This window comes from Vespa mandarinia, chromosome 3 (assembly GCF_050613455.1).
Source record: "Vespa mandarinia isolate Hongniang chromosome 3, ASM5061345v1, whole genome shotgun sequence".
NCBI lineage: Eukaryota > Metazoa > Arthropoda > Insecta > Hymenoptera > Vespidae > Vespa > Vespa mandarinia.
The window spans coordinates 9,431,710-9,452,500 of record NC_140812.1 but is presented as its reverse complement, the minus strand read 5'-3'; the positions used below and the strand labels follow the sequence as shown (position 1 = coordinate 9,452,500).

The 20,791-nt window shown below is 26.0% G+C and overlaps 5 protein-coding genes across 12 annotated transcripts in view; 3 read left to right on the top strand and 2 right to left on the bottom strand.

The window, feature by feature from the left end:
- RpL10Ab (ribosomal protein L10Ab) overlaps window positions 1-1,327 on the bottom strand; it is a 2,190-nt gene extending 863 nt beyond the window's left edge. Inside the window, exons 1-3 of the mRNA XM_035873905.2 lie at window positions 1,200-1,327; window positions 693-848; window positions 38-186 (exon numbers count right to left, since the gene is read on the bottom strand). Of these exons, the coding sequence (XP_035729798.1) occupies window positions 38-186; window positions 693-848; window positions 1,200-1,204 (310 nt within the window). The 5' untranslated portion in view covers window positions 1,205-1,327. The remainder of the gene's footprint in view (window positions 1-37; window positions 187-692; window positions 849-1,199) is intronic.
- A 370-nt stretch (window positions 1,328-1,697) lies between these two features.
- LOC118444991 (TBC domain-containing protein kinase-like protein) lies at window positions 1,698-5,729 on the top strand. Its single transcript, XM_035873833.2, has 14 exons — window positions 1,698-2,136; window positions 2,246-2,458; window positions 2,535-2,784; window positions 2,843-3,071; window positions 3,145-3,419; window positions 3,519-3,665; window positions 3,743-3,863; window positions 3,940-4,101; window positions 4,233-4,410; window positions 4,499-4,705; window positions 4,786-5,045; window positions 5,130-5,257; window positions 5,351-5,513; window positions 5,594-5,729. The coding sequence occupies exons 2-14, from the start codon at window positions 2,254-2,256 to the stop codon at window positions 5,699-5,701; spliced, it is 2,433 nt and encodes an 810-aa protein (XP_035729726.1). The 5' UTR covers window positions 1,698-2,136; window positions 2,246-2,253; the 3' UTR covers window positions 5,702-5,729.
- Window positions 5,730-6,070: 341 nt separating this feature from the next.
- Window positions 6,071-10,548, top strand: LOC118444989 (protein broad-minded). Of its 2 annotated transcripts, XM_035873831.2 has the most exons (8): window positions 6,071-7,731; window positions 7,806-8,143; window positions 8,238-8,434; window positions 8,519-8,926; window positions 9,021-9,340; window positions 9,727-9,904; window positions 10,032-10,247; window positions 10,314-10,548. In XM_035873831.2, the coding sequence occupies exons 1-8, from the start codon at window positions 6,071-6,073 to the stop codon at window positions 10,446-10,448; spliced, it is 3,453 nt and encodes a 1,150-aa protein (XP_035729724.2). In that variant the 3' UTR covers window positions 10,449-10,548. The 2 variants fall into 2 exon arrangements, with proteins under 2 accessions (XP_035729724.2, XP_035729725.2); XM_035873832.2 differs by lacking the exon at window positions 10,314-10,548 and having other exon boundaries at window positions 10,037-10,170.
- AIF (Apoptosis inducing factor) lies at window positions 7,071-14,880 on the bottom strand. Of its 4 annotated transcripts, none has more exons than XM_085656212.1 (13): window positions 14,433-14,880; window positions 13,699-13,982; window positions 13,571-13,625; window positions 13,316-13,479; window positions 13,119-13,249; window positions 12,821-12,996; window positions 12,562-12,753; window positions 12,296-12,486; window positions 11,914-12,166; window positions 11,664-11,830; window positions 11,369-11,584; window positions 11,081-11,173; window positions 7,071-7,208 (listed from the first exon to the last, which is right to left on the bottom strand). In XM_085656212.1, exons 1-12 carry the CDS (start codon window positions 14,521-14,523, stop codon window positions 11,102-11,104), a joined length of 1,992 nt encoding a protein of 663 aa, XP_085512338.1. In that variant the 5' UTR covers window positions 14,524-14,880; the 3' UTR covers window positions 7,071-7,208; window positions 11,081-11,101. The 4 variants fall into 4 exon arrangements, with proteins under 4 accessions (XP_085512338.1, XP_085512337.1, XP_035729729.2 ...); XM_085656211.1 differs by lacking the exon at window positions 7,071-7,208 and adding an exon at window positions 10,184-10,456; XM_035873835.2 differs by lacking the exon at window positions 7,071-7,208 and having other exon boundaries at window positions 10,620-11,173; window positions 14,433-14,879.
- On the top strand, window positions 14,193-20,013 carry LOC118445039 (T-complex protein 11-like protein 1). 4 transcript variants are annotated; one of them, XM_085656214.1, is made up of 9 exons: window positions 14,193-14,215; window positions 16,528-16,666; window positions 16,843-16,953; window positions 17,080-17,371; window positions 17,471-17,989; window positions 18,056-18,240; window positions 18,313-18,479; window positions 18,563-18,885; window positions 19,061-19,273. In XM_085656214.1, the coding sequence occupies exons 2-8, from the start codon at window positions 16,656-16,658 to the stop codon at window positions 18,811-18,813; spliced, it is 1,536 nt and encodes a 511-aa protein (XP_085512340.1). In that variant the 5' UTR covers window positions 14,193-14,215; window positions 16,528-16,655; the 3' UTR covers window positions 18,814-18,885; window positions 19,061-19,273. The 4 variants fall into 4 exon arrangements, with proteins under 4 accessions (XP_085512340.1, XP_085512341.1, XP_035729827.2 ...); XM_085656215.1 differs by lacking the exons at window positions 14,193-14,215; window positions 19,061-19,273 and adding exons at window positions 15,777-16,015; window positions 19,695-20,013; XM_035873934.2 differs by lacking the exon at window positions 14,193-14,215 and adding an exon at window positions 15,778-16,015 and having other exon boundaries at window positions 16,554-16,666.
- The last annotated feature ends 778 nt before the right edge of the window (window positions 20,014-20,791 follow it).

Here is a 20,791-nt window from a genome sequence, read left to right as displayed (position 1 = left end):
CAGTAATTTAGAAAAGAAATTTTACTAAAGTATATACCTAGTTTCTTTACAAATTTCTTATTCTTGTTCAACTTTTTCAAAGCTTCTGCATCCATATATGGGATATTGTTTGCTTTAGCTTCATCGCAATGTTGTTGATCGCCCAATACACATACTTGCATCTTTGGTCGAGGAATGTTCTTCAATCTGATAATGATAATTAATATATGCATATAAACTAGATATTAATTCAGTAAAGTATTAAAAAAATATTCGTCAGAATAGATTTATTATTATTTTATAATTGAACTATTTATTAAATTGATCATAAATAATAATAATTTAATAAAATCGCACGATATCAATATTCTCAGTAAAATTAGAATTTCTACATTATAGATTTGTAGATCAGATAATACATGCTTAAATAGCATCATTGAACATTGATTAATATGTATAAAATTTGAAAATGCCACCACATTTTATATGAACTTACCAGAGGGATCATGAAACATGATCCTGGAATATATATATATAACGGTACAATACCTCCCCAGTTTTTTAAGACCCTGGGTAATGGTCCGCCAGGCTAAAGCCTTAGCTTCCTGATCATTAATGAAGTGACCTTTTCGTGTTTTATAATATAAGATTGTTTTTTTAATGCATAATAATTAAACTCCGAAAAGAACCCTCATAGTCAGGTTAAAACATACTTGACGGTGCCTGAGAAACGCTTATCCTTTTGTGGGTCATAATTCTTCAGTCCAATTTGTAGTTCTACCGTTTCCAAAAAGTTCCTCTTCTTATCCTTCGAATTCTGAAGTACTGCATTAACGCATTCATAGAGAGTATCACGTGATACTTTGGACCTATAACGTAGAGGTTATAATGCAAAGTAGTATATCATTTTAATTTATAAGAATAAATATTGTCTTTTAATTAGCAATAACTAAAGTAAAATTTAATCTTTCTTATGAATATCTAGTCTAACACTCTCATTGAAAAGTATCATTGATAATTTATTAAATGATATGGAATCAACAAATTTTAACTACTTTCGAAAAACCTGATGGTTAATAGAGCTTTCTAAATATCTTTATTAGAAAAATAAAAAGCACTAATAAATCAATACGCATTGTATTGTTTTTTGATAAATATATTTACATGCAAATGTTACGGATTAATATGATATAGAAAGATGAAAAAGAAAAAAAACTCACGTCATTTTGCCAAAGCAAACAGGACAAGCGTAGCTGTTCGACTATCCTTCTCAAGAACTAATACCGGAAAGAAACACTACGTGGCCCAAGCAGTAACTTTAGTAACGTGAACTAACGAAAGTATTAGATGGTTAACTCATGGTCAAAATTTAATTTAAAAACATAGAATAAAATACATAAGAAAGGTCTCTGAAATTTCACATCGATCCAAATTTTTCAACATTCGATAATTTTTTATACCAATAATCATCTTAAAAAGATGAAAATAATGTTATGTGATTTTAATTTAAATTATAATTATCTCCTTGTTTCATAAGAATGTATTTGTGAACGCATTCGTTAATTTTATATTGTTTCATTGTTTACATTATAGGAAAAAAAAAAAAAATAGACATTTGGAAGATAAAGTATTGTTTAATATTTCTTAATATTAAAAACCTATTCATATATAAATTAATAAAAGATTAATATATATATATATAATATTTAATTAATATTAATTTTTTTGTTCCAAATATTTATATAATTTTAATATCCAAGAAAAGTGATAAATATATTTTTTTATTACAAATGTTATTTTGTACATTTGACAATAGTTTATAAATCGAAGTATCAATCTACTGTAACTACACTATATATAAATGTATTATTATTATTACTGTGTTATATGAGAAGAGTTGATAGCACAGTTCATGACAGATAAAACACAGAGTAAACTAGATTCTAACTTGAGAAACCTTTATAATAAATTCATTATACGATCGTATATAAATATTTTTTAAAGAAAGTGTTAGTTTCTTTTATAATAATGTTTTAAACGCACAAAGAGATAATTTTTTAAAGAACGATACGAATAAATAATAATAGTAAAAAGGAATATCTTCAATGAAGAATAAAAAATATAAAACTGTAATAATTACAAAGTAATAATACTATGGTAATAAATTGATAAGACAATAGTAAAAAATATGTTTATTATTAATGAGTTATAATCTTATTATGATCAAAATCTTTTTTAATCTATAATTGAAATCTTTTATTTACAGTTTCAAAAATGTGTCCTGCTTTTTTGGAAAATGAAGAGCGTTGTTTGGGTGGGATGACATTTTTTGCTCAATGTCATCCAGTCGAAGTATGCGGCAGTAATGGCCTTCCATTAACACCCAACTCTATAACTATTTATGGAAAGTCTCAATTTTTAAAGACTATATGTCATCCAAATTTATCAGAATATCTTGATATCATTAGAAGTAAACATGGTATCGTATTTAATTTTTAGATCATACAATTATATATTGTTAATCAGCGATACAATTTGAATTTTATAATTTACAGAAAGAATAATGGTAGTTTCTGAATATAATGGGGAACCTTTAAATAGTAAAGAGAATTTACATGTGAATGATATTGTAAAGATTGCATTCCAGTGTCTATTAGGTTTAAGACAAATGAATGATTTAGGTTTAGTTCATAGACACTTGAGTCCAGATAATATTCTGATAAATAAAACTGGAAATGTACAACTATACAATTATGGATTATATTATATGACAGATGGAGGAAAGAATGTATCTTTTCCAATTGGGTAAGTTTAATGAAAATATTCTTATGTATTAGAATAGAACTTATTATCTTTTTTCCAGGTATCCAAAATATACAGCACCAGAAGTATTTTTAAGTAATGGACTCAGTGGTATGAAGGTTGATTCTTGGTCTCTTGGAATGATAATTGCAGAACAATTATTGAAAAGGCAAATATGGTCTGGAGTGAAATTATCACAATGCCTACGAAAAGTTCTCAGTCTTATACACTGTGAAACTTCTATATTTGAACGTCTTGCAAGAGAACATAATTGTTTTGATATTTATGAGGTATTGAAATATATCTGTTATCATCATGTTAATTTAATACTAGAGACATTTTTTTATTTATTCTATTGTTTAGGGATTGTCCTCAGAAATAAAAGAATTTGTTGATTCTTGTTTGCAAGTGCATTCGTCAAAACGTAAAACACCAGAGGAGCTACTACAATTGCCATTATTTATAGATCTTTTAATGCAGAATGATCAAGAAAAGAAAGAAAGCCAATATAAAAATGTGATTGTTAGGAAAATGAACGAATTGTATTATCTCTGGCAATTAGCAGGAGGAGATATTACAGTAGAATTAAAAAAACAAGGCCTCATTAGATCAAGACCACCTATTTTATCTATACCTAAGTAATATCAATGTCAATTTGACATTGTCAATATATATATACATATTTATATATAATCAAAAATTATTTCGATTTTATAAATATGAATGTTTACTTACAGTTTAGTAATATTATTAGGACAAATATTTGGAAGAAGAGATACAGCTGGCTTACTTGATCTTAGAGTTGTTAAAGTTCCTTTAGATACTTTACATCAACGCTTGTCTCATATTCCATATACTGCTAATTATCCATGGTTAACTCCTGAGTAAGTATTTACTTTATAAACAATACTTCTTTTTGTTATTTCATGTTAGGAGATAAATAATAATTAAAATTTAACAGAATGCGTGTCCATGCGCAGGAAGATTTAACAAGCGCTGCATCACAGTTACCATTGATAATAAGAGAAAGAGATACAGAATATCAATTTTATAGATTGGTTTTGTATGACAGACTCTTGCAGGTAATTTTTAAATAATCAATGTATATTATTATAATCTTAAATAATAGTATTATATTATGAATATAATTTCATATAGATTTTTCCACTTACACGAGAGGCAATTATTAAAGAGGCACATAAAGATATTCCACCACCAGTTCGTGGAGCTGTTTGGGCAGCTTTACTTGATATTAGTGGTGATGTTCAGCAACGGTATGACATGATTGATAAAGAAACACCTACACATACAGATAGACAGGTAATGAAATATATATCTCTAAGATGTGAACTAACAAACTTCATCTTCATCTTCTTCTTTTTTTTCTTTATTCCTCAAAGAAAAATGTAATAAAATCTTATTATCATTGTTTCATAAAAAATATTTGTTAGATAGAAGTAGATATACCAAGATGTCATCAGTATAGCGAATTATTATCATCTGGTGCAGGACATGAAAGATTGCAGAGATTATTAAAAGCATGGGTTAGAAATAATCCACATTATGTATATTGGCAAGGGCTAGATTCATTAACAGCACCATTTCTTTATTTAAACTTTAATAATGAAGGTATTTAAATAGTTTCCCAATATTATTACCTTATCCGATTTTTATTGATAAATTAACTATACGTATGTATATATATATATAATTTTAGCAAGAGCATTTGAATGCTTATCTGCATTTATTCCAAAATATCTCCACAAGTTCTTTTTAAAAGACAACTCTGCAGTAATACAAGAATATTTAGGAAAATTTTCTCAAATTATTGCATTTCATGATCCACAATTGGCAAATCATTTGAAATCTATTAATTTTGTTCCCGAATTGTTTGCTATACCATGGTTTCTTACTATGTTTTCACGTAAGTTTTCACTATGTTTTCACATATTTAATTAATAATTTTTAATCCTATTTCTATTAATCAAATATCATATATTACAGATGTATTCCCATTACACAAAATATTGCATTTGTGGGATAAACTTTTACTGGGAGATTCATCATTTCCACTTTTAGTCGGATTAGCAATATTAAAACAATTACGTGATTCTTTGCTTACTTCAGGATTTAACGAATGCATTCTTTTATTTTCTGATCTTCCTGAAATTGACATAGAATTATGTGTAAAAGATTCCATGACTATGTATCAAAATACACCACCTAGTATAACATACAGAAAGCATCAATTTAATAGATTAAAAGTATAAAAATGAAAATATATATATGTATATTATATCGTATGTTCTCTTAAACTTTTATTATAATATGATTATTTTAAATGTTAGGAAATGAATTGGATAGATCCTGAGCCTGGAACTGAAAAAATGCCAAGAATAAGTGTAGATGATTTTTTAAATCTATTAAATAATACTCCTGATAAAGTAATAGCTGTAGATGTACGAAATAACATACAGTGAGTACATTAAAGAAAAAATATAAAATGTATATTTTATAATATAATGTAATATAATTTATATTAATATAAAAATAATGATTTCATTAATAGATTTGAAAGAGGAGCTGTAATAGGAAGTATTAATATTCCTTTCACAAGTGTGCAACTTTCTCAAACGAATATTGATACTCTCGGACCTCATGCTAAACCTCTTGTAGATAATAAAAATTGTATAGTTGTTATTATAGGACCCCATGATCAAAATAATGCGCTGGTAAATATATAAAAGTTTTATAGATATTATATAAAAAAATATAATTAATTATAATACGAAGTTCGTTGATCTTTTTTTAGTTTGCGGACTTTCTTGTAAAATGTGGTGTTACGGGAATATGTTCTTTACAAGGTGGTATTCATATCTTACGAACAAAATCTCCAAATATCATAGTACCTATACGTTAAATACATTTATGAAACATATATTCGTATATTATGTGAAAAAATGTAAGATCGTAAAAAAAATATCCTTTTATGAAAAAAATATTATGCGATTTATAATGATCTAAAAAAAATTATATATAATTTGATTTGTTATTAAAGATAATGTTTGAATTATTTTTATTCTCTCCCTGTATGAATATACTTTTATTGTGTTTATTTCTACTATGGTTGCCATAGTAACTGAATCAAATCAAAAGATTCACATGTGTATAAGTATATTACAACATATATATATATAAGTTAGTGTATACAAATTATTGTCAGGTATAAAACATGGATATTCATTGTTAAAACTTCAGTATATAAAGAAATTCAGGTGATTTTATATTAATGGATAAACGAATGACGTCGCCAAATATTAACAAATGGATAAAGAAGTGTATAAAAAAGGAATTTGACAGAGTAATTAATGATAATTTAGAAGAGAATCAAGATTCTTCAGAAATTGCAGATAGAATTATACATTCTAAAGAAATGCAAGTTTTAATAAATTCTATGAAAATGGCAATTATTGAACACAATTCAGATTCAAAATCTGATGACATTGCATCAACGGAATCTCATTCTCAGTCATCCGCCTCTTTTGTGAGTGATTTAACTGTAGAAGAATGGAATTCTCCTAAAAACGTTGAAGATCAATATAATTATATTATAGATAGAATAAGTTCTGATAAACCTGTACATGTAAGATTAGCAGGCTATGAGATATTATTAAAAAGTGATTTGACAAATGTAACAGCTATCTCGCAATGGGATATCCTTCAAAATACTTTAAAAGATGGTCTCATGGGTGAAAATCGTGCTATATTTGAAGCTAGTTTGCAAGTTTATGCTAGGTTATTAAGTTGTCCAAAGGCATATAATGCGTATACTAATGTATTGAGTGCTTTTAATGCTCAGTATCATGCACAAAAAGTACACGAAATGTTACCTTCGTTAATATCCGGAATTAATTTCAAATTTTTTTTACATGAGAAAATAATTCGCATTATGTACTTGATAATACATTATCAAGAAGAATTGTTAAAGAGCATAAGAAATATTGACAAAAGTGCAGAAGAAATAATAGAACAATTCATAATATTTTTAAGTACTCATATGTTTGGTAATTCGATGCAAGTTAAAACATTGTCTACATTAAATATTATTGCTGCATTGGATCCACAGGCTAACTGGAGTAAAAGGTGGACTCACAGTTTTGCTACTAGAAAAACATTTATTTTTATATTATCTAAATCACCAAGTTTACTTCAATATGCTATACAATGCATTGGCAAAGGCTTGAAAAAATCATCTATATACACATCTATTTCTATTTGTGATGAACCCATAGAAGCATGTATTTCTGGAGAAACAATAGAAATAATTACTTATCTTCATTGTTTATGCTTTATATCACAATTATGTAGTTATGAAGCAGGTCGCAAATTACTTTCAGAGATTTCATTAGACGTTCCATTTTCTGTAACTGAATTTTTAATTACATTAATAAATACATTAAATGAATTATCATCTTCTGAGGTAGCAAGTGGTATTTATAATATTATGTGTCAGGCATTGCAAAATGTAATAAATAGAACTACAATTTCATATGATACTGATTTTTATGATGCCGCATTATATTCTTTAAATAATTCTTCTGAAAATGATGTAAGAATTTGGCCTCATATACTATATGTAATAATGCATATGTTGGATACTGTGGATGGTTCAGAGATACTAATAAATTCTCAAGAATCAAAACCAAATTGTACAGCAGTGACTATTATACAACACATATCTAATGTTTTGAAACAGCCCTTCTCTATTATGAACACTGAATATATATGTAACTTATCTAAAGTTATAATGAAATTATTTAATATATTTAATGTTTATGAAATTGTACAAGATGTGATGCAAAATCAATTTTATCCTGCTGTGTCACACTTTTACAGTAAACTAGATAAATATTTTATTGAAAATGAAAATAAAGCTCAATATTTAGACAAGTAAGTATTAAAGCTTATTTGATATAAACACGATTAATTTAATAAATATGTAATTATTATTTTTTTTATTTTAGTATAATTAAAAAAATGATGCTTAAAATTGTATCAATACCATTTGGCTTACAAGATTTAACACGCGAATCTTTAGTATTTCAAGAATTAATACGTGGATCTATTGCACCCTTAAGAAATTCATGGACATCCACTGAAATTGTGAGCTTTGTATCATCTGCTGGATACTTTAAGTTAGGACGTGAAGTTCTCGATGATTTAGCACCACATGTTTTATCTACATTATTAATAGAAACGTGTAAAACATTGGAAGATCCACATTGTTTTTATGATCCATGGGAGAATTCAATTGTGAACAAATTTTTACACATTATTGCTCTATTTTCTCTCAACTTTAAATGTATAAATAAAACAAAAAATTAATAAGATCTAATATTAATAAATTCATATATATATATATATATACATATAACATTGTATTTTTATCATAACAGGTTTTACTGCATTTATAACAAGTGTTAATGAATTTGGAAATGACGATGAAAATGAAATTCCATACAATTTGACTGAATTAATGCAATGTTCAATCAAATTTGATTCTGTATATCATTATTTAGGACTTTTATCATTAAATACAACTATTTGGAATCTAGACCTTTATATCTATTTAATAGAAAAATTAAATTTTCAGGTAACAAATTATGATATATAGTGTGAAACTTATACATGAATTTATATTATTTTTTATATAAGAATATATATTTTTTTTTTATAGAATGAATTATTGAATTTACAAAACTATTGTATATTTGATATTCAAGCCGACGACGAAGTAAAAGAAAAATACATAATAGATGAATCTAGTTTACTCCGACATAAAATTTTATCTAATTCATATTATATCAAGCACAAATATCCTAACAAAGTATCATTAAATGAATATGAAGATACAAATAATAAATTTGAATATGAAGATACAAATGATACATTTGAATCAGAAGAATATCAATTGTTTTCAACATTACCACCACCTAACATTGCCACAGAAATGGCACTTTTCTACGAAATACAATCTGATTCTGAATTAGAAGATATGTTATGTGAAAGTAAGCCTGGATTATTAGATACCAGTTGGATACTACAAATCAGAAATGCATATATAAATTCTACAAGTTCATTAAAAGTATAAATAATCTGTTTTTAAAATAATGAAGAAAAAAATATAAATCTATTTATATCGCTTTTAATTTTTATATAATTAATCTTTTTTCTTTTAGAATGCAGTTTTGACTACTTTACTAGATCAAATGTGGCAGGCTATTCCAACTGCAGAATGGGCAGAACACTTTGAATGGCCAGAAAATTTTGTATATAATGCAGACTTTTTCTTTTCAGAAGAATTACATGGAATTGACTTGGTTTTACAATATGCTGAATTAAATGGACTTTTTAAAAATTCAGAAACAAAAAGAGAAACATTTAAACAGTTTTTGCAAGCTTCAAGCATATTTATAAAATATCAAAAGCCTAATAAATTTGAAGGTTTTGATTGGTTTTTATCAACTGTGTTTTTTATTTGTGAAGGAGATATGGACAAGTAAGATTTTTGGACAACTCAAATTTTAACAAATTTTATATCATGTATATATGCCTCAGTTGACCGCGAATACATCCTTCCTAGTAACAAATTATATTTCTTATCTACTGTAAGTAGTATTTTACAATAATTTGTAACACCACTTATAATCCAAAAGATAGTATTATATTTATTTGTAAATTACTGTTTATGTAGATAAAAGATAATATTGCCTAGTATCTCATTAACAAAGATTTAAGGTAACTCTAGCTAGTCAAGAATCATCATTGGCAGGTCTCAGATTGAAAACTTAGTCATCACAATATTGCTATTATGTCTTTATTTCATTGTCATCATTGACCTTTTAATGCAAATAATGATGTATATTAATATATGAAATATTGCAGATGCAAAGTATTTATTAAAAAATTGATTTGTTTTCCGTGTATTTTGTTTATATGGCCTATTTTTGGTAAAACTATTGACAAAAGCAATAATGAAGAATGTTCAACTCAATTTATATTTGCACAATACTTAGAAAGTATAATTCAAAGTGAAATGCCGAACATAGTATATGCATTAAAGGTATGTCAAAAATATTTATTTTATTTCATACACACACACACAAACCAACAAACAAACACACACACATACATACAAACAAAGAAAGAATGATATCAATTAATAATTAAAAAATTTTACTGTAAAATAGAACAGTTGTGGTATTGATTGGTGGATGTTATGTACAACAATAATGACTCAATGTTTTTTGGGCATATTGTCGTGGCAGGAAATAAAACATTTTTTTGCTATTTCTATTCTATATTCACCTGATTATATATTATATTACTGTGTATCTTTAATATATCACTGCAGAACAACATTTATACAAGATATTACAAATGGAAAAATGTGGCCAGAATATATGGTAAATTTTATTCTTTCTAATGTAATTTTGTTATGATTATAATTACATTTAAGTGTATCCTTGTAGGTACTACATGATTATCGGTGTCATGATTACATCATATTCATGGATAAATTAGCTAAGAGATATGGAAATAAAATATTACCTATAATGACTGCAAGGAAAATATATTCCAGTGATGAAACTGATACTGTAAAATAAATGACAAACTGGAAAAAAAAAAAAAAAAAAAGTCATTCATATACAGATGTATTTCAAGACAGAATTTTTTTAAAGGTATTATTATATAAATGTTGTCATGAAAAAAAGCAAAGAATTTTTATAAAGAATTTTTGTGCGTACATGTACAATAAGAAAATGAAAAAAAGAAAAAAAAAAAAGAAAAAAAAAAAAAAGAATTAATTACATTTGCATAAACAGTATAAATTTTTCTTTGCAAAGCATATAATATTTTTACAAATAGATAATGTGTAATTACTTTCATAAAAACAGATAACCATTTCTGTAAAACAAAACGCTTTAACAAAATTGTTTATCGATGTCATTAAGCAATAATTAATATCCTGTACAATAAATTTCTTATTCAACTTATTTTACTTGCTAAAACCCATGCTTAATTGATAATGGCAATAATCACATGGATATTTCATAAATGCTTTCGTAGATTGGTTCTAACAATTTTCAATGTATACTATGGAATATCACTGATTATTTGTACATACCATACATTCTAAAACTCACAGATATATAATATGACATTGCTTAGAGACTTTTATATAAACATTTCGATTATGTACAGCACAGTGACTTTAAAATATTGTCATTATTCATACCACAAACTGCAGTCAATGTCATTAGTCATCATGAATAGAAAATAGTTTCGCTACTTCATTTAGATCATCATATTTTGTACCTCTTGCCAATACCTACAACAATAATAAAAGCACAATGTTCATAATATTATAATGTAACATGTGTATATTTGTTATTTATAAGTGTTTTAAATGAAGAACTTTTAAATTTGTACTTTTCTCGCGTTATTCTTCTTTTTAGTTTTATATTTGATCAGCTAACAAAAAAACTTATATATATATATTTTTCCATGAGAAAAAATTTCATACCTGTCTAGCTATGGACATACGATGAAATATATTCCAAAGTAAAATGCCAACCACAACATCATCTCGTAAATAGAATATAACACCTTTCTCAAAGTCACTATGTTTTTTAGATTCCTTTTCCATATTTTTATTTTCATTTTCTGAATTTAAAGATGGTGTGTCACTTTGCAAATTTTTTTCTTCTGTTTTTTCTATTTCTGTCTGTGCTATAGCTCTCTATACAATAAAAAAGAAAGAATAAAAAGAACAACGTTACAAATCTCTTCAATATCTTTGCTTTAAAAATATATTATACCTCTTCATCTGTAGATTCACTAAGAGCTGCTTTTGGTGTATCTGCTTCTGTTGCCTTTGCAAATACTCCTACAGTTGGCAAAGATGAATCTATAATACCAATTGCTTCATATCCAACCTCTGGTCCTAAATCAGACCAGAACATAGACTGATGCAAATAAGGTTTTCCTATATATATAAAAAATAAATAAAAATTAATATGCTTACATTTATTTATTTTTTTTTTCCTTTAGTATTTTGATTCATGCTACCTGCACCGGTCATATTTTCTCCAGCTAATCTACCAGAAATTACAGCATGGTCATGGTGTTCCACTCTTCGTCTACCCAATCTAACATCATAAAAACATGCAGCATCTCCAGCAACCCAAAGATTACTTCTTGCTTCTAATTCGGCATTAACAAGAAAACCTCCTACAGTAGGATGTATTTCTAATTCTGAAGATGTTGCCAAATCTGTGTTTGCTTCAACTCCTATACCTACTATCACTTGATCTGCATCAATCTTTACATAATTATAATATTTATTATTATTTATACATTTCATATATAAATATTCTAAATAAGGCAAATTATTTCTCTTTGATTTGTTTCATTTTCATATTAAAATATTAATGTAATATATATTACTTACAATATTGCCATCTGATAGGATAAGACTGAGTTTCTCATTTTTGTACGAAAAGTCCGCAACCTCTACACTTGGTATACAATTTACCCCTTCTGCTATAGCTTTCTTTGTTGTCCATTCACTCAAATACTCAGGTAATACTTGAGCCATTATGTAATTTTCCTTGTAAATTTGGATAATCTTTTTATCTTGATCTATTTGATATAAAATTCAATTTATAAATATATGTATAGATAAAGATGCATAAATGATTATAATAAAATACATACAATTTCTCGCAAGTGAACAAGCTAGCTCAGAACCAAGAAAACCACCTCCAATAATAACTATATTTTTACAATTAGGATTGTGAATATTTTCTTCTAATTCAAGAAAATCTTGTTCTGTTCTATAAGCTATAATTTTATTTTTTACTTCATCCTGAGCAGATTCAAATATAGGAAGATTTTTAGGCGAAGCACCTTAAAATAAATACGAATTAAAAATGTTTATTAAAAATTTTTTTTATCGAATATAAGAAAAATTTACCTGTTGCTATAAGACACTTATCATACTTGATTTCATAACCATCTTCAAGAATAGCAATTTTATTTGTAGCATCTAGTTTAGTTACTTTCCAACCTGTTGCTACAGCTACTCCACCTTTGTCTAATTGCATTAACTTATCAACATTTGTATAAAATTCACGTGGTTCATAAAAAAGACTATAAAAGAAATGAATGCAATTCAACAAAATACTGTAGAATCTCTGATACACATGTTCATATTATTATTCTTATAGGTGTATATCGATATGTATATATTATAATATCAATTTTAATCTTACCTCCTCTGAGTTCCATTCCACTGTTTAAAATTCAATTTAGCACTTGTTGCCCTATCTGTATTATACCATAGTTCTTTAGATAATGGTGGCCTCATATATGGTAAAATTTCTTCCTCACTTATTACTAAAACCTAAAAAAAAAACTGGTTTATTGTTGTTCAAAATATAGACTCGTACTATAGTAATATAGAATATACCTTAGCTTTGGGATCCCTAGATTTAATTGACCTAAATGCTGAAAATGCAGCAGTTCCTCCACCTATCAATAAGTAAGGTACTTCTTGAGGTATTGACTTAGATACAGCCGGAGATTTTACTACATCCTTTGATCTTTTATCTCTTTTCACTGTATCTTTTTTTTCTGAGAATATAAAAAATATGATTTCAATTGTATAATTATAAGATATATATATATATAATGACTGAACTGAAATATGATAAGCAATTATTACTTTTTGTGTCAGACTGTGAGCCAAATTTATCCGTAAACCATTCCGTAGAAGATATCTATAATGAAAAATTTAATTTAATATGGTACTGTTATAATATCAAAAATATAAAATTTTATGTAATATTATACCGCATATATAGTCACTCCTGTTATGATCAAGGTGGCCAGTAAATGTTTCCAATTTGGAAATTTACCATTCTTTCCGTTACCATCTTCTTGTCTATAATCTGGTCTACAAGTAGGCGGACAAGTACCTCCATTTTGAGCTTCACAAGCTGGAAGTGGTCTCTTTGGTTTAGAATACCTAAACTCAGGTACACATTCCTCTGGTTTTATTGTAGTACCCGGTGACTTATATGGCTTCTTATTATTTGCATTATTACTATACCACAATCTATTAACACTGAAAATGCCTAGAAAATTACAAGTAATGTTGGTACTAAGATCGGCAGTATACAAAGAACATAATTAGAGATAAAAATAACATATATGGAATTTTACTACATTTGAAAGATATAAATATATACATATATATATACATATATATGTATGTATATATAGAATATAGTTAAAAAAATTTTTTCAGAATAGATTGAGGTTATGTTACCCATGGCATACTTCAGAGTGGAAGCATCACATGTAAACGGTAAACACTATATCAACTTAAGATGATTAATATAAATGATAGATGGATAAAAGTAATTATATATCAATTCACGGTCGACGAATTAATCGAGAAAATATGATAGAACGATTAATTTTTATAAATATTTCAATTTAAATCAAAGAGAGGTTACACACACCGAATGAGAGTTGATAACGATTAATGAAACTTCTAAAGAAGTACATAATAAAATACCCACCAACATATTTTAAAGCTCGATAGGAATGATTAACATGTGCGTGTCTTGTTACTTTCGACAATTGTTCAATAACTCTACCACAGCTTAACATTTTTGATGGGCCAATTTTGGCCTTACGCAATAATATAGTGATGGCGCGTGTGTTCAGTTCTTCTCACCGTATGCACGCCGACTGAAAGTCGTTGACCGATTTTTTCTTCTCGCGCGAGATTAACGATGAATTTAATACTATACACTCCATCACCTGAAGCTCGATTACTCTACTATCATAGCCATTTAAGGCTCTTATACTGATTTTGTCGAAACGATTTATCCTTATAAATTGATTAACGAAGTCAAACGAATATGCATGAATTTGATATAAAAACACCTATTTAATGGAGCATACGGAATATAGGAACGAATGATAGACAAGCGGTGCCAAGTTATATACTTTCATAGTGACGATCACGATATATGCATATATATATATACACGTATATGCGATAAATATCAACGGAATATCGATTGTTTCAAATTAAATTCACACATGCGTAATGACCTTTATCGATCTTTATTATATTTGATAAAATTATAAATAAATTATAAATATAAATATAAATTATATGTATCATGTTAATATTTAATAAATGAAACTATTGCGAGAATTGATTATTTAATTGACGCATATATATACGAGCGCAACTGTTGTAACAATTTTATTTTTTCCATTAATCTTACTTTAATCAAAAACAGATAAATGAAAGCGTTATGAAATTTAATTATTTACCAACGAATTTTATTTTATTTTATTTATTTATTTATTATATTTTTTTGTCTTTAAAGATATTTTTTTATCATCATAAAACAATAATAAAATATCAATTGTATTATTTGACTAGAACAATTAACGGCTATTAAACTTTAACCTTGGGAATATACCTGTTTTCTCTTCTGTCTTTTGTCGGTATAATAGAGAACAAAGAAGCATACGGATTTACGTGTAATTCGTATGACCTTCACAGGTGTCCTTAAGGTAGCCAATATATGAATCAGCATTCCTTTTACGGCGAATCAATGTCGTCTGTCTACTTTGATATTTTTAAATTGTTTTTTATATGTGTCATTTCTTAAATCTGTTCTCTTTTTTCTTTTTTGTTTTTTGTTTTTTTTTTCTGACTATTTAAAAAATAAGCGAATATTAAATTCTGTATCATTCTTTAACGGATATTATTTTAACGTCTTAATTGTCCTTCGTAATTTTCAAAAATTTTAGCGGTAAACAATTATAGAGTGCGCTTTTGAAGATTATTAACTTTTGACAAACTTCATTCTTATCAACGTCAATCTTACCAAAGTTGTATAAATCGTATTTGTAAATACAGCTGTTCCTGTTGTGATTAAATTCTCATATAGTGATTACTTTCGATTTATAGATACATACATACATACATATATATATAATATATATATACATATATATATACAAATCATGTATACATATATTACAAATTTTTGTTAAAAAATTTCAAGTGTTGGTCTACTTGTCAATATTAGAAAAGAGGAACAGCTCAATATTTTTGTGAATCGTATATACAAAAAAGGTAATTTTTACAGATACATATATATATATACATATATTTTTTTTCTTCTTTGCAAAACATAAAAAAATCTTATCTTGAAAGAATGAAATCCTATCAACGATACTTTTTTGTTAATAATAACAATAATAATTTATTGATAATATTAGGGTTAGTTCTTTGTTTCTTATTTTTGTAAATATATAAAATATTTATACAAATTGATCTGTCAAATAAAATGTATATAAAATGTTTGTATAGAAAAATACGAGTATACAAAGATGTCGATTACTAATTTTTAAAGTTGATTTTGTCATATTTTACATGGAAATAATTGTAATGTTTTAACTATAGAAAACAAAGAGTAAATATATATTTATATATAATAGTATTTCTTATCTAACACTTTTTTTTTATACTATCAAATAAAAAAGATTAATTGGATAAAAGTTGATCAAGGATTTGATAAAGATTAACAAAAGAAGTCTTGAAAGTATTTACAGGCAGTTACAGCATTATAGATGTTCTTTTTATAGACAGTATTTGACCTCCTTCTCTTCAGGAGCCAAAACAGTCAACTAGCAGCTGCTTTTGAGAGCAGATCATGTCATAGCAAGTGAATTTTATATAAACATAGGAATAAAAGTTATTCATTCTAGTCATCATGTCTGACAAGTATGTTTTATAAATTTTCTTTATTGTATCTAACAAATAAATCAAATCATTTTATTAAGATACAAAAATAAGACATAGACGCTCTTTTAGAAAAGATTTAATAATTTCATTAACAAATTTTTACGTTTTATATTACATTAATATAATATTGATTATTATAATATTTTGATTTATAGAGATGAAAAGACAAAAAATGACGAGGCAAAGTCTAATATTGATAAGCTTAATATTCCTATCGAATGTCCAACTTCATCTCGTCAAATAGAAGATGATAAACATGCAAAACAGTAAGATATTTTCTATATATGTATTTTAATAGAGAGATATGAATATTTTAGTGAATTGCATTAAATATATATATATATGTTTTTTTTTATATATTGAATTTTCTTTTATTAATGTATATAAAATAGACAAGGTATACAAAATATGATGAGCGGATGGACTGGTGCATCTCCACCAAAATTTGTGTCTCACGAAGAAATTATAAGGGCTGCAAATGGAATGACTAATATGGCTTTGGCACATGAAATTGCGGTGGATAAAAATTTTCAATTACAAAAATTGGAACCAGATGATGGTACTTTTCATAGAAAAGTTAAAGAAATAATGCACAAGGCCTTTTGGAACTTATTGGCAGAACAATTGGATGAAGATCCGCCAATTTATACACAGGCTTTCATTTTATTGAAAGAAATTAAAGACGTAATTAAATTAGAAGTTTATTATATCATATTGTTACAACATATGTAATCTGATATCAAGTTTTTCTTTCTTTTTTTTCTTTTCTTTTTTTTTCTTTAGACACTGGATGAACTTGTGTTATCACATCATTCAAAAATTAAAGAAAATATTAAAGAAGTTCTTGATATTGAATTGATTCAACAGCAAGCGGAAAAAGGTGTATTAGATTTTCGCCATTATGCAAATTACATTATTTCTATTATGGGCAAAGTTTGTGCACCGGTTAGAGATGAAAAGATACAAGAATTGAAAGAAAAAGAAAATGTTATTGAAACATTTAAAGGTATAATGGAAGCTTTACAATTGATGAGATTGGATTTAGCAAACTTTACTATAACTATGATGAGACCAAGTATTGTTGCCTCGAGTATTGAATATGAAAAGGCTAAGTTTGCAGAATTTTTAAAAATTAATACAGATGGTTTGCATTATACTAAAAAATGGTTGTTGAAAAATCTTAATGAGGAAGAAATTGCAAGTGCTTCTAATCATGATAATTCAGTGAGACAAATAACGCATCGTCTCTTAACCGAAGCCTACCTTGATCTTCTGGAATGGGATTTTAATCCAGATGCAGAAGTATGAATATACATATATATATAATAAACATTGCAACTAAATTCTTCAATATAATATCTTTTGCAGACTTTGATGCTTGATCAAGGTAGATTGGTAGAATTACGTGACAAGACCAGCAGATTGAGTATAATTGGTTCTATATTATTGTTAACAAATAATACAGTTGGTCCATCGATACAAGGTGTGGCTAAGTTTAAAATTAGTGTAAAAGAGGATTTAACAGTGTTATTAGATTCTATACATTCAAATAAGTAAGTTTTAAGATACCTTTTCATATATAATATATCATTTTATATGTGTATATGTGCATGTTTCATGTATAGGGATTTAGAAAAGGTAATGCCAAACATTGTTTTGCAAGTGATAAAAGATCTTAGGACAACATTAGAAGAAATTGGTGCTGGAAATTTATCAACTGATTTAGAAACATCATTGGAGGGACAAATAACAGATTTGATTAAACCAGATCATAAGATTAGAAGTCTCGTCAGTAAGCATAATGAAATGTTTCATCTAATAATATATTCTTTTGTAATTTAATAAATTATTGTTTCCAAATATATATTTTAATAGATTTGAGAATTAGACAATTTTTGCAAAGAATTATACAATCTCAGAGCGCTATTCCTCAGCAAGTACCACTTGGTCTTTCATCTCTACAAGAAGAATTAACAGCAATAGCAGCACAATTTTTAATACTCGTTTCTCATAATAGAAGTGTGTTTGGGGAATATTATCAAGAAATTGTCAGTAATGTACTTTCATCTACATATAATAATGATGCAGTAAAGAAGGAAACGCAAGAGAATTCAATTGATGCATAAAATGAGAATTTATATGGTTTTATATTATGAAACATTCAAAAATCTGGGAATAGTTTTACAAGTAAATACTAAGTATGTATAATTTATATTTCACAAACTAAATGGTTTTTAACATACATATTAATACATATTGAATTATTAAAAACCAATATAAATGGATTATCGTAATTTGAGTATATAAAATAAGTATATGTCGATACTAAACTAATATAAGAAATAATTTGTTTTTTTTTTTTTTTTTTTTCAGAATGATTTAATATATAGAGGATAACACAATCATGGCAATATCATATGCATAGGGACCTATTACTACTAATACTTATTCTTTTTTTGTACTTTTATTAATTTCAAATACTTCAATAATATATTCATATGTTTTATAAGGATTTATATAACAATGAATATAAAATAATACTTCTTTATATTTGATGTCGTGCAAAAAGATCTCTTTGCAATAATATTTATATAAAGATTGCTATAGAGGATAAAGTTGTACGTATTATATGAATCTATGTATCATATATATATGTATATATATATATATGATACATAGATTCATATATGAATCTTGTATATATATGTATACATATATATATATATATATATAAGTAAATACGTACGCGTACATATGTGTATATGCGTTTATATTCGTATAGAATTTTCTATATCCATGGAGTTTTATTATTAATCAGAAAATAAATTTTTTCATTCCATTAAAAAATATAATCTACATTTATATATATATATATATATATATATATATATATATATATATATATATACATATATATAGTAGATTTATCTCTGCACAATAATTGAATATTTTTTATCTTTCTGTTCATTCAACTTCTATTTAGAAAACATTTTCTCTTATGTTTCAGACGCTTCCTTTTAAATACTTTGTAACATAAATATGCATTTGTTTTAACAGATCAGTATTAAGAAAGAAAACTATAATATGTGCGGGTATATTTACAATTGTACATACGACCATTGGCAAATTAATAATTAAAAGAAAAAATATAAATATGGTAAAGCAATATGTAAAGCCATATGTAATCAATATGTAAAATATGATACAATGTAATTTCCAGTATCATTGAAAGGAAAATGATGAATTCATATTTTTGAAATGTTGTTTTCATTTAAATTATAATAACGTCTTTATTATTCAATTACTAAAACTGCATATATATATATATATATATATATATATATATATATATGCATATACATACACATTTTATTATACTTCTGTTTTTTTTTTTAACGCTACCATAGTGCTTTCCAGTTATAGAGTTAAAAACAATGAAGAGAACAATTTTTTAATCTTATCACAAATATTACATATTTTTGCATTAAATATTAATAAATATGATACATTTTATAAATTAACAATAACCTATAAACATATGACTGTTTAACATTTGTACGATAGATTAATATCATGTTTTTGTTATTCATACGAGTAGTAGTTTATTGTTTATAGTAGAAACAAAGATATTGTAGAACAATGTAGTACAGTACTAAATTAATCTAATTATTTATAGATGTCGTTATGTTTAATATTCTTAAGAGATCAGTATATAAAACAATGCGATTCTAAAAGATTCTAAAGATCATTTGTAAGATTTTATTGAATTTGTATCGAGAAAAATATTTGAAATAAATTATTACATATAATATTTTTTTTTTTATATCTATACTTTTTAAGATGGATCTCTTACAAATGCATTTGTTTTTTTTAATAAAATGATTCTACCCTCAACTAATTTTATTTCGTAGAAAATTGTAAGATGCAAGAAATTAAGATATAAGCTACAAGAATTGTTTTTTTTTCGTTATATATGTTTTATTCATTATTAGATAATGTCATACAATTTGTTAACTAGCATGACATACATCATTTTCTTTATCTTCCGTGTTAAAAAGAATAGTCTCGTCAATTTATCTAAACATTGTGTTGTTAATGTCAATT